The sequence below is a fragment of the Dasypus novemcinctus genome, chromosome 4 (genome assembly GCF_030445035.2).
Source record: "Dasypus novemcinctus isolate mDasNov1 chromosome 4, mDasNov1.1.hap2, whole genome shotgun sequence".
In the NCBI taxonomy this organism is placed as follows: domain Eukaryota; kingdom Metazoa; phylum Chordata; class Mammalia; order Cingulata; family Dasypodidae; genus Dasypus; species Dasypus novemcinctus.
Genome location: NC_080676.1, coordinates 166,349,831 through 166,367,263, shown reverse-complemented (window position 1 = coordinate 166,367,263; position 17,433 = coordinate 166,349,831). Strand labels below are relative to the sequence as shown.

Below are 17,433 nucleotides of genomic sequence, written 5' to 3'. Positions count from 1 at the left end.
GTGGACGGCCGGGGCGGGGGCGTGGCCAGGACGCTGAGGCCTGCGCTTGGGGCAGCAGAGGCGGGGCGAGGGAGGTCCCGGGTTTCCTGGTGGAGACGAGTACCCTTTCTGGGGACTAAGACGCTGGAAGGGGCTAAATGCTGGTGGCTGTGAGCTCAGCAAATCTGCTGAGGGCCCTGGAGCCCGGCTGCCCTGGGGCTCGTTCCAGCTCAGCAGCAGGAGCCCGGGGTGGAGGCGGGGCCGCAGCAGGCCGGGCGGGGGCACGGGGGCCGGCAGAGGAGGGACACGCAGGAGGCCGGGCGGGGGCAGCTGGGCTGGCAGGAGCAGGCGGGGGGCCCCGCAGGGGGAGGCGGGCACGCGGCAGGCGGGTCTGCGCATGGGGCGGCAGAGCAGGGACACGCAGGACAGGGGTCTGCAGCAGGGCGGGGGACAGTAGGCAGGCATGATGCAGAGGGGCCTGCAGCAGACAGGCTTGGAGCAGACGGGCACACAGCAGGGTGTGCAGGGGGATGACGTGCAGCAGGCAGTCTGGCAGCTAGACTGCTGGCAGCATGCAGTGGCTGAGCAGGGGGTGGACACGCAGCAGACAGGTTTGCAGCAGACAGGCACACAGCAGCCCTGCTGGCACGAGAAGGATGTGCAGCGGGCAGGCTGGCAGCTAGACTTCTGGCAGCAGGGCACACAGGGGCTGGTGCAGACTGGTTGGCAGGGGCTGGACCCACAGCTCACAGGGGTGCAGGCGAGGGTCAGGCAGGGGGCTGGGGTGCAGCAGGTGGGGGCGCAGCAGGTGGACAGGCAGCAGGTGGGGGTGCAGCAGGTGGGGGCGCAGCAGGTGGACGGGCAGCAGGTGGGGGCGCAGCAGATGGATGGGCAGCAGGTGGACAGGCAGCAGGTGGGGGCACAGCAGGGGGATGGGCAGCAGGTGGACGGGCAGCAGGTGGACGGACAGCAGGTGCGGGGTGCAGCAGGTGGACAGGCAGCAGGTGGGGGCGCAGCAGGTAGACGGGCAGCAGGTGGGGGCGCAGCAGCTCTCTGGGCAGTCGTCCCCCTGCCAGGAGGGGCCGGTGCAGGCGCTGGGCAGGCAGACGCTGCTGGAGCTCAGGTCGCTGGAGCAGAGGGACCCGGTGGACGCAGCCATGGTGGAGGTGGGGGGCCGTGCTGGGAGGAGGCGTGAGCGTTTGGTGGGTGTGAGGGTGTGAGTGTGAGTGTGAGCTGCTCCCAGGGCTTTTATACCCGCCCTGGCTTGTGTTGTCCCCGCAGCAGGGTCAGCAAGCCTCCCTTCCTTGTTGATGTTAGAACTGGCTGCTGCAGAGCCCTCATTAGAGCTGGTTTATTTTCCACAACTAGTTTTATGCTCATAAACCTGGGGGCACGTTGTAGGACTCTGTTGTTTTGTGTTTTATTTGGTCCCTGAAAAACTGTGGAGAATATTTGAGCCACGGTTTTGCTGAATTGTGGTTTGGAAGGCAAGCACCTTTCCAAAGGGATGTATTCTATTCCATCTAGCGTCATTTGGACATCTTTAAATACTTTTACTTTACAGGATTTTAAAATTAAATATTTAGTAAAGCTCACACACCTAATAAAATACAGCCAGTAGAGAGGAGTAGGTAATAAAGCAAAGCCTTCCTCCCCTCATGTCAGCTGTGTCCAGAGCTGAGCGCAGTGAGCTGAGCTTCAGGGGTCAAAGTAGTCGATTAAGTCAACAAGCCAAAAGGAAAGTAACAGTCAGCCATTCACGGACCCATGACCCAGGCAAGACGCTCACCTGGAGGAAGCACCAGCCCTGCTGCTCCGCCGCCCCCCATGGAAGGGCACCACCCGCTGAGGGGGTGGATCGGCTCACATTTGGGAACCATCTCATTGCTGGGGGGACCCTCAGCAAAAGGCCCAGCTCTTTTATGGATTTGGGGACCATGGGGGGGTTAAGAGTGGAAAGAACAGGGCACTGAGTCAGCGTGGAGAAGAGGGTCTCTGAGGCCTCCCCTCGGCAGGGGTGCCTGAAGGCCTCGGCTTTGAGTCCCCAACAGAAAGGCCTGTGGGTGGAGGTGCTTGTGCTGGGGACGCAGGTACCCACAGGGGCGTGGCCAGCTAGGGAGCAGGTACACATGGGGCGGGTCAGCTAGGGAGCAGGTACCCACAGGGGCGTGGTCAGCTAGGGAGCAGGTACCCACAGGGGCGTGGCCAGCTAGGGAGCAGGTACACATGGGGCGGGTCAGCTAGGGAGCAGGTACCCACAGAGGCGTGGTCAGCTAGGGAGCAGGTACCCACAGGGGCGTGGCCAGCTAGGGAGCAGGTACCCACAGGGGCGTGGCCAGCTAGGGAGCAGGTACACATGGGGCGGGTCAGCTAGGGAGCAGGTACCCACAGGGGCGTGGTCAGCTAGGGAGCAGGTACCCACAGGGGCGTGGCCAGCTAGGGAGCAGGTACCCACAGGGGCGTGGCCAGCTAGGGAGCAGGTACACATGGGGCGGGTCAGCTAGGGAGCAGGTACCCACAGGGGCGTGGTCAGCTAGGGAGCAGGCATCCACAGGGGCGTGGCCAGCTAGGGAGCAGGTACCCACAGGGGCGTGGCCAGCTAGGGAGCAGGTACCCACAGGGGCGTGGCCAGCTAGGGAGCAGGTACACATGGGGCGGGTCAGCTAGGGAGCAGGTACACATGGGGCGTGGCCAGCTAGGGAGCAGGTACACATGGGGCGGGTCAGCTAGGGAGAAGGTACCCACAGGGGCGTGGTCAGCTAGGGAGCAGGTACACATGGGGCGGGTCAGCTAGGGAGCAGGTACCCACAGGGGCGTGGTCAGCTAGGGAGCAGGTACCCACAGGGGCGTGGCCAGCTAGGGAGCAGGTACCCACAGGGGCGTGGCCAGCTAGGGAGCAGGTACCCACAGGGGCGTGGTCAGCTAGGGAGCAGGTACACATGGGGCGGGTCAGCTAGGGAGCAGGTACACATGGGGCGTGGCCAGCTAGGGAGCAGGTACACATGGGGCGTGGCCAGCTAGGGAGCAGGTACACATGGGGCGTGGCCAGCTAGGGAGCAGGTACACATGGGGCGTGGCCAGCTAGGGAGCAGGTACACATGGGGCGTGGCCAGCTAGGGAGCAGGTACACATGGGGCGTGGTCAGCTAGGGAGCAGGTACACATGGGGCGTGGCCAGCTAGGGAGCAGGTACACATGGGGCGTGGCCAGCTAGGGAGCAGGTACACATGGGGCGGGTCAGCTAGGGAGCAGGTACACATGGGGCGTGGCCAGCTAGGGAGCAGGTACACATGGGGCGTGGTCAGCTAGGGAGCAGGTACCCACAGAGGCGTGGTCAGCTAGGGAGCAGGTACCCACAGAGGCGTGGTCAGCTAGGGAGCAGGTACCCACAGAGGCGTGGTCAGCTAGGGAGCAGGTACACGTGGGGTGTAGTCATCTGGGATGCAGGTATGTATAGGGCGGGGTCAGCTAGGGGTGGTGGTATCCCTAGGGGTGGGGTGAACTTAGGTTGTAGGTACACATAGGGGTGTGGTCAGCTGTGGATGCAGGTACCCACAGGGGCGTGGTCAGCTAGGGGTGCAGGTACACCTGGCACCATGGTCAGCTAGGGGTGCAGGCACCCACAGGGATGTGGGCTGCTAGGGAGCAGGTACCCACAGGGGCGTGGTCATCTAGGGGTGCAGGTACACCTGGCACCATGGTCAGCTAGGGATGCAGGCACCCACAGGGATGTGGGCTGCTATGGATGCAGTTTTGCACTGGGGCGTGGTCATCTAAGGATGTAGATATGCCTATGGGCGTGGTCAGCTAGGGATAAAATTGTACACAGGGGCGTGGTCAGCTGGGGAGCAGGTACCCATGGGGCAAGGTCAGGAATGCAGGTGTACGTAGGGGTGTGATCAGCTAGGGTGGCCGAGTCAGCGACTGCGGCGCCCTGCAGAGCCCGCCCTGTGCTGCCACACACCTGTCCCTGTGAGGGGGGCAGCGTTCCTGTGAGCCCCCCAGGTAAAGCCTTGTCATTGCCTATGGTTGGGTCCCAGAGATCAATCATAGCGTTTGGTCAGGAGCTGGGCAGGGGAAGCCGTGCCTCTTGCAGGAGTTTCAATGGCCAGTGGGTCAGCTCCCTTTTTTGTTTTAACTTCCTCCAGTTCTTCTTTGATTCTCCCAGAAGCTACTCTTACATTTCATGCCGTACTCTGGATTTTCATCATTTTCATTTTGCCATGGTTGAAGATCAAGTTCTTTTCCATATATGGTAGTTTTACATCTTAAGATTCCTGGTGTGTAGGGAAACGGACTTTGGCCCAGTGGTTAGGGCATCTGTCTACCACATGGGAGGTCCGTGGTTCAAGCCCTGGGCCTCCTTGACCCGTGTGGAGCTGGCCCATGCGCAGTGCTGATGCGTGCAAGGAGTGCCGTGCTACACAGGGGTGGCCCCTGCGTAGGGGAGCCCCACGCGCAAGGAGTGCACCCATAAGGAGAGCCGCCCAGCGTGAAGGAGGGAGCAGCCTGCCGAGGAATGGCGCCGCCCACACTTCCCGTGCCGCTGACGACAACAGAAGCGGACAAAAGAAAACAAGATGCAGCAAAAAGGCCCAGAAAACAGACAACTGGGGGAGGGGAGGGGAATTAAATAAATAAATAAATAAATCTTTAAAAAAAAAAAAAAGAAAGATTCCTGGTGTGTTTGGGAAATGTGTCAGTTTTATCCTCAACCCTGCATGATAGTTTGGCTAGGTATAGAATTCTGTTTTTAAGGAATTCTTTCCTTGTTGTGAAGACATGACTGCATTTCCTTGTGGTGTCCAGTGTTGCAAATGAGAGGCTAATCCTGGCCATTTGTCATTTCTTTATAGTATATTTTTCTCTTTTTGTTTCTAGGTTTGGATCTTATTTTACTTTCTGTGGTTGGAACTCACTGGGTCTTTCAATATGCAGGTTCACCTTAGGAAATGTATTTGCAGGTTCTTAAAAATGATTTCATCCTTCCTAATCTTTTGTTTTGTGACATGTAGGTGTCAGATCTTTTGGAACTACTCCTTATACTAGTTTTTCTTCCATTATCCTTATGCTTATGCCTTGTTCTCTTTTCCAGGATATTTTCTTGATTTATGTTTCAAACCACATTTCAGTCTTTAGTCATTTCTTTTCTATTTGGCCTTCACATCGATTTAGTTAGTGCTACAACCATATTTTTAGTTTTCAAACATTACTATCTGATTACTTCTTTTTCATAACAGCTTGATTTTGTCTTGTGATATGAACTAAATACGTTCTTCACTATTTCTGATGATGTTCACTTGAGTTTTTAAGTTTCCCAGCATTCTCTCTTTTTTTTTTTAAATAAAGTGTATTTATTTGTGGTAGGAGCTTACAGATACCAGGCCCTAAAGCATAAGTTACATCCCTCACCAAAGTCTGTTTCCACGTGTTGGAGCAAGGTGGCTGCTGACGTCTGTGATGGTTCAGGCTTCCTGTGTTCCTATCTTTCCAGACTTCTTTTCTGTGGGCTCAGGTTTGCTTTCTTCCTGAGACTTGCTTCTGTTTTCCTATATGAGTTTACTTCCTGGGGCTCCAGCTTAAGGCTTCAGTATCAAACTCCAATATTAAAGACTCTCAACTCTGTCCTTTACCATGCCTTTTACTTTTTTAAAAATTTTAATTTAGCTTTTTACACACTTTTCAAAAATTAAAGTTAATAAATCACAAAGAACATTACATTAGGAAACATAAGAGTTTCCCATATAACCCACTTCTCATTCCCAACCCCATCAGTTTTGTAAATTGTATTTTTTTGAAGATATACATATCACAGAAAATGTTACATTAAAAAACATAAGCGGTTCCCATATATCCCCCACCCCCCACCCCACTCCTGCCATGCCAGCAACTTCCTCCATCATTGTGGCACACTCATCGCCCTTGGTGAGCACATTTTGGAGCACTGCTGCACCACGTGGATAATACTTTACCCTGTAGCTCATCCTCTCCCCCGTACATTCAGTGGGTTATGGCAGGATATATAAAGTCCAACATCTGATTCTGCAATATCATTTAGGACAACTCTGAGTCCCCCAAATCCCCCCCCCCCATCACATCTCTTCTTCCCTCTCTGTGCCCTCAGCAACTACTGTGGCCATTTCTCCACCTCAATGCTACAATTTCTAATATTGTTAGTCCTAATAGTTTTATAGTAGAGTATCAGTAAGTTCGCTCTAGTCCATATTTTATTCCTCCATCCTGTGGGCCCTGGAATGGTGATGTCCACTTCTCCTCTGTAACAAGAGGGGGCTTAGATCCCACATGGATGATGGATGTGATTCTCCTGCTTGCAGTTGCAGACTCTCCTGGTTCCCTGGTGTTCTGGTTGACCATCCTCATCTCCCTGTTAGCTGACCTGAGTAAGTCCAACAAACCAGAGAGTAGGAGTTGCAACTCTGCTGAGGCTCAGGGCCCAGCTGGCACATGCACAGTCGAGGGATTCAAGTCTCCTGAGCATACACCCACCCCAGCACCAAACACAGTTCAGTAAAAGCGACAGAAGAGGCCTGTGTGGAATGTGGTTTCTGAGGTTCATTCTACTGATGGGGTGCATGACGTTGATTGATGTCTGTAGGTTGAGCCGCCCTGCACCCTCAGGTAAACCCTCTTGGTTTTCTGTACAAGCTCTGCATGTGCTGCAGAACCCAGTGCTGGGATTGTCTGAGCAGGTTTCCTCCATGTCCATAAGGGAGGTTGGTCTGCAGGCTCCTTTCCCTGACGTCTGTCTAGCTTTGGTATCAGGGAGATGCTGACCTCACAGAATGAACTAGAAGGGTTCCCTCCTCTTTTATACTTAACAGGTGTTTGAGGGTCTTGGTGGACAGTCTTATTTAACTGTTTGGTAGAATTCAGCAGCACAGCCACCTCTCCTGGGCATTCTGTGGTTGTTTTTTTTTTTCAGATTTTATTAATTTTTATTTTTTCTCTCCCCTTCCCCACTCCCTGCCCCAGTTGTCTGTTCTCTGTGTCCATTTGCTGCATGTTCTTCCTTTGTCCACTTCTGTTGCCAGCGGCATGGGAATCTTGTGTCTCTTTTTTGTTGTTGTTGCGTCATCTTGTTGTATCAGGTTTCCATGTGTGTGGCGCCATTCCTGGGCAGGCTGCACTTTCTTTCGCGCATGGCAGCTCTCCTTACGGGGTGCACTCCTTGCGCGTGGGGCTCCCCTAAGCGGGGGACACCCCTGCGTGGCAGGGCACTCCTTGCGCGCATCAGCACTGCGCATGGGCCAGCTCCACACGGGTCAAGGAGGCCCGGGGTTTGAACCACAAACTCCCATGTGTAGACGGACGCCCTATCCACTGGGCCAAGTCCACTTCCCTCTGTGTTGTTTTGATGACTGCTTCTTCCTGCTACTTGTCACAGGTCTGTTCAGATGTCCTCCCCCATGTGGAGCGCTGTCCACAGGAAGCTCTTTAGGGCCCCTTGACCAGGGAATTCCCTGGGGCTGGTCAGAGGCTCCCCCTGCCTGGCACAGAGAAGATTCCAGGCCCCCGTAGGAGAGCAGGTGCAGCACACACCACATGCTTGTACGAGATGTGGGGGCTTGAGCCACACTGACCCGCTGGGGTGGTGGGAAGCCCCTAAAATTCAGTTCCTGGGCAGAAGCAGCCATCCCCGGGGTCCTGGGCCGCCGTGCTGACTCTTTCCTATGCAGAGTCCACGGGCTCATCCTCCTTGAGCGTGTCCTGGACACAGCCTGCTTTCGGGGACCCCCTCAGGGCACCTCCCCCAGGCAGGCCCCTCTTGATGCCCTTGAAGCAGGTCCCCTTGGCCGCATGTGCACGGCGGTGGGGCGTCCTGCCAACTCCACGGCCCAGGACCTGGGCCCCTGGGGAGCTACCCGACCCCCCGTGTGGGAATGACCAGACAGGGGGCCTTGGTGTGAACGACCACGTGACTCTGGTGGATGCAGCACAGAGGAGTTTATTGCAGGGGGGCCCAGCGCACAGTGTGGGGACATTAGAGGAGCAGACGTGGCTAAAGGACAGGAGCGGCACACCTGGTCAGGTGGTGGACGCTATGTGGGGCCTGAGGAGGTGGCCCCTGGGAGCCTCCTGTCCCTGAGCCTCCCTGTTCATTCCACACGGGCTGGACGGCCTGGAGGGTGCAGGTGGCCTAGGGGTCACTGCCCACCCCGGGTGGACACAGGGCACGAATGGGGAGTCAGAGCTGGAAGAAAACGGTGAACCAGACCCTAAAGCAGGACCCCAGAGGGCGCCAGGTGGGCCCCAGCGCACCGCAGGGGCTCATGGAGGGGAGTGGGCAGGTGTCGGGGCTGCAGGTAGAGGATCAAGGTGGGCAGGGGCAGTGAGACTTCCAGCCCCAGGAGGCCCTGGGAAGACGGTCAGCAGCAGGACCGCGGGACTGAGGCAGGGCCGCAGCAGGCCGGGCGGGGGCACGGGGGCCGGCAGAGGAGGGACACGCAGGAGGCGGGGCGGCAGCAGCTGGGCTGGCGGGAGCAGGTGGGGGCCCCGCAGGGGGAGGCGGGCACGCGGCAGGCGGGTCTGCACATGGGGCGGCAGAGCAGGGACATGCAGGACGGGGGTCTGCAGCAGGGCGAGGGGCAGGGCATGGGCACGCAGCAGAGGGGCCTGCAGCAGATGAGCTTGGAGCAGACGGGCACACAGCAGGGTGTGCAGGGGGAGGATGTGCAGCAGGCAGGCTGGCAGCTAGACTGCTGGCAGCATGAAGTGTCCTGGCAGGGGGACACCCCACAGCAGACTGGCACAGCGCAGATGGGCTTGCAGCACACAGGCACGCAGCAGGACGTGCAGGGGGAGGCTGTGCAGCAAGTGGGCTGGCAGCTAGACTGCTGGCAGGACGAAGTGTCCTGGCAAGGGGCAGGCTCACAGCAGAGGGGCTTGCAGCAGACAGGCACACAGCAGGCCTGCTGGCAGGGGGAGGGTGTGCAGCAGGCAGGCTGGCAGCTAGACTGCTGGCAGCAGGAGGGAGCACAGGGGCTGGTGCAGACTGCTTGGCAGAGTGTGGACCCACAGCTCACAGGGGTGCAGGCGAGGGTCAGGCAGGGGGTGGGGGCGCAGCAGGTGGGGGTGCAGCAGGTGGGGGCGCAGCAGGGGGCCTCGCAGCAGCTCTCTGGGCAGTCGTCCCCCTGCCAGGAGCAGTCGGTACAAGAATGCCTGGACCCGGGCAGGCAGAGGCGGCTGCTGGAGCTCAGGTCGCTGGAGCACAGGGACATGGTGTGGGGGTGGAGGAGGGGGAGCTGGGAAGAGGCTGCGTGTGCTGAGTGTGAGCTGAGTGTGTGCTGAGTGTGAGGTCCCCTGAGCTCTGGCCTTTTATCCCGTCCTGGCCCGTGTTGTCCCACAGGAGGCCCCGAGCCCTTCCTTGTTGGTGTTTACCTGGAGAGCGCCCAGGTGCCAGCTCAGGTGCGTCCAGGAGGTGATGCTCACTCGTGACTGCGGGTGTGGCCTTGCTGACCCTCGCTGACCTGTGTGGGCTCCAGGGCACGGCATTGAGACGGGGGTATCGGGGTGTGTGGGGGGCTGGGCTGGCTGTATAGAATCCAGCCTCCCAGGCCAGACTGCCTCAGCTCCCAGAGGTGGGGGCCCCGTGCACAGCTGCTGGACTCTGGGGTGTCTTTTGCGGGTAATGAGGGTGCCAGGGGGGGACCCGTGCCTGCCAGGGTTTGTGCGGTTGGCGACAAGTGACTCCCCAGCCCTCTGCGCGTTGAGGCGTCCCTAGATGTGAGTGCAGGTGGCAGATGTGTCAGGTGGGCAGCCAGTGGCCGCCTTCCCCATGGGGCATGGGGCTCCCCGCTCTGCAGAGCACCCATCTCAGTCCTGATCCCATAGTGGGGGCCCAAATCCCTGCCTCTGACCCCGACCTCCCATCTCCACCTGCACAAATGAAGGCAGCGAGTTTCTATGAATGCTCATGAGTCATCCCCCCTTCAAAACAAGAGCCCGTCGAGTCCACCTCTGGGATGAAAATTACAACCTTCCCGTTTGTCCTTCGTCTGTAAGGTCTTCACTGTTAACTGAGTTGGGTCACCCAAGCCGGACGCCTGAGCGTCACCTGAATTTCTCACTTTATTCCACAAGTAACATCCGATTGTCCAGCAGGAATCTATGGTTCTGTTGAATGGTTTTTGAACTCCTGTCCCATGACTTGCCAAGAGGTCAGTCGTTCACCGTTGCAGCAGGCCTGCCTCTGCTGTACCCGCAGCATGTGCCAAGGATACGCAGGAGGAGAGGAGTGGACGCTGCGACTGGCTGCGGCAGCTGCTGCGGTTAGACCCGGGGCCCAGAAGAGCGGCAGGTGCCGAGCTGGTGGGGCCTGGGGCTGGCGGCCTTGCTGGGATGTCTCGGAGGTTGAACTTCCCTTCCTTCCTGGGCGCGCTGGTCCCTTCCGCGTTCTTGGCGCTGGCTGTCAGCTCCAGGGTGCTTAGTAAATTATGACAGGCTTCAGGTTTCTTGGAGTTCAATTAAACTGCAGCTCAATTTCCTTCCTTTTACTTTAAATAATGAAAGTACATTGCTCTGAGTTTGGGCTCTGTCACCTCCCATCGCCGCTGCAGGTTCAGGAACCAAGCTCCTAGACTGGAAGCACATTAAAATTTAGAACGAGAGCATTCTGCTTCTGTCACTGTCAACATAACATTTGCTTGACAAATCCATTGGGCAGAACAACTTCACGAGAAAGCTGGATGAAATACAAAAGTTGTCAGAGAGCTGCTTGTGGGGCTAAGTATTGTGTGATAAAAATTCTTGAACTGGATGGACCTCAGAGAGGTGGGCCAGCCTTCTAACTACTGTGGTTGAAGGGCAACTGCTGGATCCCGGTCTGGGCAAGGTGGGACGAAATAGGGTCTAGGACCCCAACGGAGGAGTCGAGAAGCCAGTGGGTCATCTTGGGTTCAGAGAATTTAAATGGGAACTAGGACCGTTCAGGTAGCCAAGCATGGAGGGACTGGGACTCAGAATTTTGGGAGGTACAGACGAGAACCTCCTAATTGGAGGCTGGACCCTTGAGGCTCTGGCCAATTCTAGACTACCCTAGGAAGTTATCAAAGAGGAAAGAAGAAAGCCCCTGAGAGGCCAAGCAGAGTGTTTGCACATCCTGAAGAGACCAAAATTAGATTTCAGGCCAGCCCAGGTGGAATGGCTTTCAGGTGGGATCCTGGAGAGCTGAATCTCTGGAGGTGGAGTAGAGGTAGACCAGACCTTACACAAACGCCTCCAGGCTCACGTCAGCCCAGCCCCTGATTGGGTTAATGTCCTTGACCCCCTCAAGCTCTCTACCAGTTGATAGTGTGCAGTGCTCTGGAAGAAGACAGAGTCATCCAGAGAGTATAGGGTTTTCAAACATTCATTGTAAGCCAGAATTCTGTAAGTCTTGATTCTGCCAAGAATTAGAGTCATGCCAAGAAATGGAATCAAGAGACAAAACGGACAACAGAAAGAGACCCAGGGATGCCACAATTATCGCAATTATCCAACACGAATTTAAAATAACTGTATTAATTATGGTCAACAAAATAGATGTAAAGGTGGAGAATTTTATCAGAAAACTGGAATATATATATTAAAAGCAAACAGAAATTCTTGAACCAAGAAGTATAGGAATTGTTCATGATTAGAGAGATGGGAGTTTAATATTAGATTGAACTGACAGAGAGAGCATCCATGAACCTGAAGTTAAGGAACAGCTAGAATGAAGTTGGAGAGGAAAATGGGTGGAAATCAAATTAATAAGTGTGGTATTCATTGGAAGGCTGACTTTTTAAATAATGGAAGGAGAGAAAATGGGGTAATGGTGAGGAAATAGTTGCAATGAGTTTTCCAGAAGTAAGGCAACACCTAAGTTTCAGGTTCATTAATGTTAGTGAACCTCAAGAGAAAAACTTTGTGTGAAATTAAACCTGGGCATATCGTAATGAAATAAGGACTATTCCTTGATAGCAGTCAGAGTGAAAAAATAAAACCATTAACTGAAAGATCGTGCAATACTGGATTTCCCAGTGGAAACAATGAAAGCAAGAGGGTAAATGAATGACATTTCTAAGATGCTAACTGCAAGCCTGGAACTTTAACCTAGCCAGAAATGCCTTCAAAGATAGTGTGGGGAGGGGAGGACATTGTGAGACCAACAAAAACTAAGCAAATCCAACACCAGCAGATTGACTCTAAAATAAATACTAAAGGAAGTTTTTCAGGCAGGATGATGGATGCACATAAATGTATGAAAGAATAAAGAGGACATAAATGGGGATGTGAATGCTCAAATATAAGTGAAAATGGACTAATATTTACAGTATTACACTACAGACTAATATTTACATTCCTATTTTCCTGATCCGGTCAGATCTAAGATGTAAGTGTAAATAACATAAATGACACTATTAACTTCAAGAAGTGGTAACCCTAAATGGATTCAAAGAGTTCTAGGGTCTAAACATTGCTTTGGAAGTGGTAAAAGAATTAACATACGTTAGACTGTCATCTCAAGAAGGCATGTTGTGATCTCAGGGATAACCGGTAAAAGAAGTCTAAAACAGTGTACACTTAGTAATTAACAGAAGATATAAAATGAATAAGATGAATACGAAAAATACCTGATTAAAGCAAAGAAGAGAAGAAACAATTTTTAAAAGGAACACAAAACAAATTGGGATAAACAGAAAGCCTTATAATCAGAGGGTAGCTATAAATCCAACCATTGATAAATAAGTAAAATATAAACTAGTAATTATTCTGATTAAGAAAACAAAGATTATCAGCCTGGGTCATAAATAGAACACCCTATGTGGATAGAGTCTAAATAAAAGGACATGGACTGATGAAAGTAAAATCATGGAAAATGATATACTCTGGAAACAGTAAAAAAACCACACACACAAAAAAAACTCAAGTGGCTATATATTATCAGATAAATTTAAAGCTAGAGGCATTTTTAGAGATGAAGATGAACATTTGTAATGGTAAAAGGGTCCACCCACCAGGAAGATACTACGATTCCATGTTTTTCTGTCTGCTATATGTGTAAGTTAAAAAATGACTGCACTAAAAGGAGAGATGTAGAAAACTAAAATATTTCAAGATGTTAATCCTTCTCTCTCTCTATTGATAGAAACGGAGAGAAAAACCAGGAAGGATTTAGAAGCTCGACTCTCAGTTCGAGTCCATGAGCTACATCTATCCTTAGGACTGTACAACTCAGTTTAATTACTGTTGTCTTGTCCTAAGTGTTGACAATGTGTGTGTGACTTTTCCATCCTTGCTCTTCTTTTTTCAAGATTGTTTTGGCCGTTTGAGTTCCCTTGCACTTCCATATGAATCTTAGGACCATTTGTCCCTTAATACAAGAAAGCCGTAGGATTTTGAAGGGGATTGCGTTGACTCTGTAGATGGAGAGGTCTTTAGAGAGTTTTGCACCTTCACAATATTTATTCTTCCGATTCCTGAGTGTGGGGGCTCTCTCCATTTATTTGCATCTTCTTTCAATTCATTCCTCAATGTTTTGCAGTTTCCAGTATAAAGCCTTTCACTTCCTTCTTTAAATATACTTCTATCTTTGTTATGCCTTTGGATACTATTGTAAATGGAATTGTCCTCACATTGCTACAAATTGTCTATTACTAGTGTATAGAAATACAGCTGATGTTTGATGTTTGGGTGGTGATCTTTTTTTTTTTTTTTTTAAGATTTATTTATTTATGTATTTCTCTCCCCTTCCCCCCCACCCCGCCCCAGTTGTCTATTCTCTGTGTCTATTTGCTGTGTCTTCTTTGTTCGCTTCTGTTGTTGTCAGCAGCACGGGAAACTGTGTTTCTTTTTGTTGTGTCATCTTGCTGTGTCAGCTCTCCATGTGGGTGCCACCATTCCTGGGCAGGCCGTGCTTTCTTTAAGCAGGGTGGCTCTCTTTATGGGGCGCACTCCTTGCGCGTGGGGCTCCCCTACGCAGGGGACACCCCTGCGTGGCAGGGCACTCCTTGCGTGCATCAGCACTGCGCGTGGGCCAGACCCACAAGGAGGCCCGGGGTTTGAACCGCGGACCTCCCATGTGGTAGACGGACGCCCTAACCACTGGGCCGAGTCCACTGCCTGCATGGTGATCTTCAAGCCTGATGTGTGTGTGTCCAAGTTGGTTGTTTTATTTCCTGTTCCTGCCCACTTCCTCTGTCTAGAACTCGGGGTCCAGCGTGGAGCAGCACTGGTGAAGAGGCCCTCTTGCCTAGCCCCTGCCTGGGGTGACCTTCAGCCGTCCTTCAGCCTTGGGTGTGCTGCTCTCTGGGGGTGTTTCAGAAATGTCTTTCAGCACGTTGAGGAAGGTCTTTCTCTTCCCAGATGGCTGACTCTTTTTATAATGAAAGAGTGTTGGAGGGGAGTGGTGGTAGCTCAGGTGTTAGCACCTGCTTCCTGTGTATGAGATCACAGGTTCGATGCCAGGTACCTCCTAAAAACAAACAAACAAAATAACCAATTCTCACTGAGGAACGGGGGTAGCTCAGTGGTTGAGTGCCTGCTTCTCATGTTCAAGGTCACGGGCAAAATCCCTGGTACCTCCTAGAAAGAAGTACATTTATGTATTAGAAAAGGGTGTTGGATTTGGTTAAATGTTTTCTCTGCCTCAGTTGAGACGCTCATGTGCTTTTCTGAGGTTCATTCTGCTGATGGGGTGCATGACGTTGATTGATGTCTGTAGGTTGAGCTGCCCTGCACCCTCAGGTAAACCCTCTTGGTTATCTGTACAACCTCTTCACGTGCTGCAGCACCCAGTGCTGGGATTGTCTGAGCAGGTTTCCTCTATATTCGTAAGGGAAGTTGGTCTGTCGTCGTCTTTCCTTGATGTCGGTCTGGCTTTGGTAACAGGGAAATGCTGGCCTCATAGAATGGACTAGAAATGTAGAAGAGAAAGGGTTCCTACCTCTTATACATTTTAGAGGAGTTTGAGGGTTCTGCTGGCCAGTCTTCTTTAGATGTTTGGTAGAATTCAGCAGCACAGCCCTCTTTCCTGAGCATTCTTTGTTTTTTGTTTTTTTGTCTTTATTTATTTTTTAATGTTACATTAAAAAAATATGAGGTCACCATATACCCCCCTCCCCCCCACCCCACTCCTCTGCCATAACAACAACTTCCTCCATCATCATGAGACATTCATTGAATTTGGTGAATACATCTCTGAGCACTGCTGCACCTCATGGTCAATGGTCCACACCATAGCTCACACTCTCCCACAGTCCACCCAGTGGGCCATGGGAGAACATACAATGTCCAGTGACTGCCCCAGCAGCACCACCCAGGACAACTCCAACCCCTGAAAATGCCTCCACATCATGTCTCTTCCTCCGACTCCCTACCCCCAGCAGCCACCATGGCCACTTTCTCCACACCAATGCCACATTCTCTTCGATTACTAATCACAATAGTTCAGGAATAGAATATCAGTAAGTCCATTCTAATCCATACTCTATTCCTCCATCCTGTGGACCCTAGAATGGCCGTGTCCACTCCACATCTATATCAAGAGGGAACTTAGACTCCACATGGATGCTGGATGCAATTCTCCTGCTTTCAGTTGTAGGCACTTTTGGCTCCCTGGTGTGGTGGAAGACCTTCTTCACCTCCATGTTAGCTGAGTGGGGTAAGTCCAATAAACCAGAGTGTAGGAACTGCAAGTCTGTTGATACCCAGGGCCTGGCTATCACATGGTCAGTCCAGAGATTCAGGTCCCCTGCGTATACATTAAACCCCAGCACCAACAACAGTTCTGGTAAAAGTAACAGGAGAGGCTTGTGAACAAAGATCACATCTGAGTCCAGCTCCATCACACAGAAACACAAACTCCAAAGTAGGGCCAACTGACCTGGCACTGAACTCCATCTGCCATGGCCATAGAACCTGTGGGTCTCTGCAGCCCTCAGAAGAACCAATACTTGTGGTTGCATCTACTTTAATCTGTCTCTGGGACTATGCTCAGGTGTGCATAAGGCGACCCCTCTGATAGATTCCCGGCTCTTTTTGGAGACTCATAGCCATATAAACTCATTTGTCCTTTCTATTTCCCCCTTTTATTCAGGTCAAAAAGCATTTTTAACTCCTGGTATTATATGTAGACTGAGATATTCTGCTGGTTCGAGGTGACCCTTTTATTCAAGGTCATTTTCTAGTTACATCATCAGCTGGTACTTGGTAGTGATCCCTCGGCACCAGGGAGGCTCATCCCCGGGAGTCATGTCCCATGCTGGGAGAAGGCAATGCATTTACATACTGAGTTTGGCTTCGAGACTGGCCACATTTGAGCAACACGGAGGCTCTCAGGAGATAATTCTTAGGCACCCTGCAGCTCTAGGCCTTGTTCTTATTTCAGGTGCACAGGCTCACAAGCATAGTCATTAGAATCAAGGGCTCATTGTTGGACCTTCCTTCTTTCTTGGTCTTTGCCGTTGCTCTTGGGGGTTTGTTGCTGTTCCTTTAGGGACTGTGATAGAACTCCCCTGGCTAGGAACTCAGCACTCCCTCAGTTGTTGTTTTTAATTGTAACCACTATGAAAATATCCAAACATTTTTATGTACCCTAGATATATGCCCTGTAGAACTCCCTGCCAACCATGTGTCCCCTGTCAATAACATTCCACACCAGTATTCCTCCGCTGCCCTTGTTGAACCTCTCTATGATTCAAAACTTCTTCAAAAATGAAACCCAATAGATTGCCAGGTTCCTTTAATAGTAAAATGGAATAGAGTGATGAGTTTAAAGGTTAGATGTAGAATACATATTAATTTAGAAAATTAAGGTAAAAATAAATTGGGGTGTTAAAAAATTAAAAAATGCAAAAGCTTTGTTTTTGATGTTTTGCCCTCCATCACTGCAAAAGTGTTGCTCTGTATGCAAATTGGCAAGGCAACTTCTTCCGTCTTTTCCTCAGTGTCTAGGTCCTTTCTTTTTCTTTTTTCCCCCTAATTGTTAAGCCTATCTTCACAGAAGTTTTAGATCACAGGAATTCATATATACAATATACAGTACTCCCACATGTCCAACATAAATCCCTTTTCCCTTCCACAGCAATAATCTTTTTACATGTTCATACTATATTTACTGAAACTGATGTACAGATATTGAGACAATAGCTTTCAAACAAGGTAACATTTGGGTTTACATTGTGGTTTATATTTTAGACTATACAATTTTCTAAAGTTTTAGTTATCTTATGTTTTCCATTATGATTTACATTTTAGCCTATGATTGCTGCTTGTCACAGGTCTGGTTCAGATGTCCTCCCCCGTGTGGAGCGCTGTCCACAAGAAGCTCTTTAGGGCCCCTTGACCAGGGAATTCCCTGGGGCTGGTCAGAGGCTCCCCCTGCCTGGCACAGAGAAGATTCCAGGCCCCAGGAGGAGAGCAGGTGCAGCACACACCACATGCTTGTATGAGATGTGGGGGCTTGAGCCACACT

The 17,433-nt window shown here is 51.9% G+C and overlaps 1 protein-coding gene and 1 pseudogene across 1 annotated transcript; both read right to left on the bottom strand.

Moving 5' to 3' along the window:
* Nucleotides 1-209: 209 nt before the first annotated feature.
* On the bottom strand, nucleotides 210-1,138 carry LOC101435671 (keratin-associated protein 10-8-like; annotated as a pseudogene).
* Nucleotides 1,139-8,365: 7,227 nt separating this feature from the next.
* On the bottom strand, nucleotides 8,366-9,217 carry LOC139438831 (keratin-associated protein 10-2-like). Its single transcript, XM_071214460.1, has 2 exons — nucleotides 8,532-9,217; nucleotides 8,366-8,465 (listed from the first exon to the last, which is right to left on the bottom strand). Exons 1-2 carry the CDS (start codon nucleotides 9,215-9,217, stop codon nucleotides 8,366-8,368), a joined length of 786 nt encoding a protein of 261 aa, XP_071070561.1.
* Between the last annotated feature and the right edge of the window lie 8,216 nt (nucleotides 9,218-17,433).

Bases quoted from the DNA above. Each gene is read 5' to 3' on its own strand.
- LOC139438831 (XM_071214460.1), bottom strand. From the start codon at position 9,217: ATGTCCCTGTGCTCCAGCGACCTGAGCTCCAGCAGCCGCCTCTGCCTG. The intron at 8,466-8,531 runs GTGCAGACCCGC...CCGCCAGCCCAG, and splicing joins TCCCTGCTCTGCCGCCCCAT to CTGCTGCCGCCCCGCCTCCT.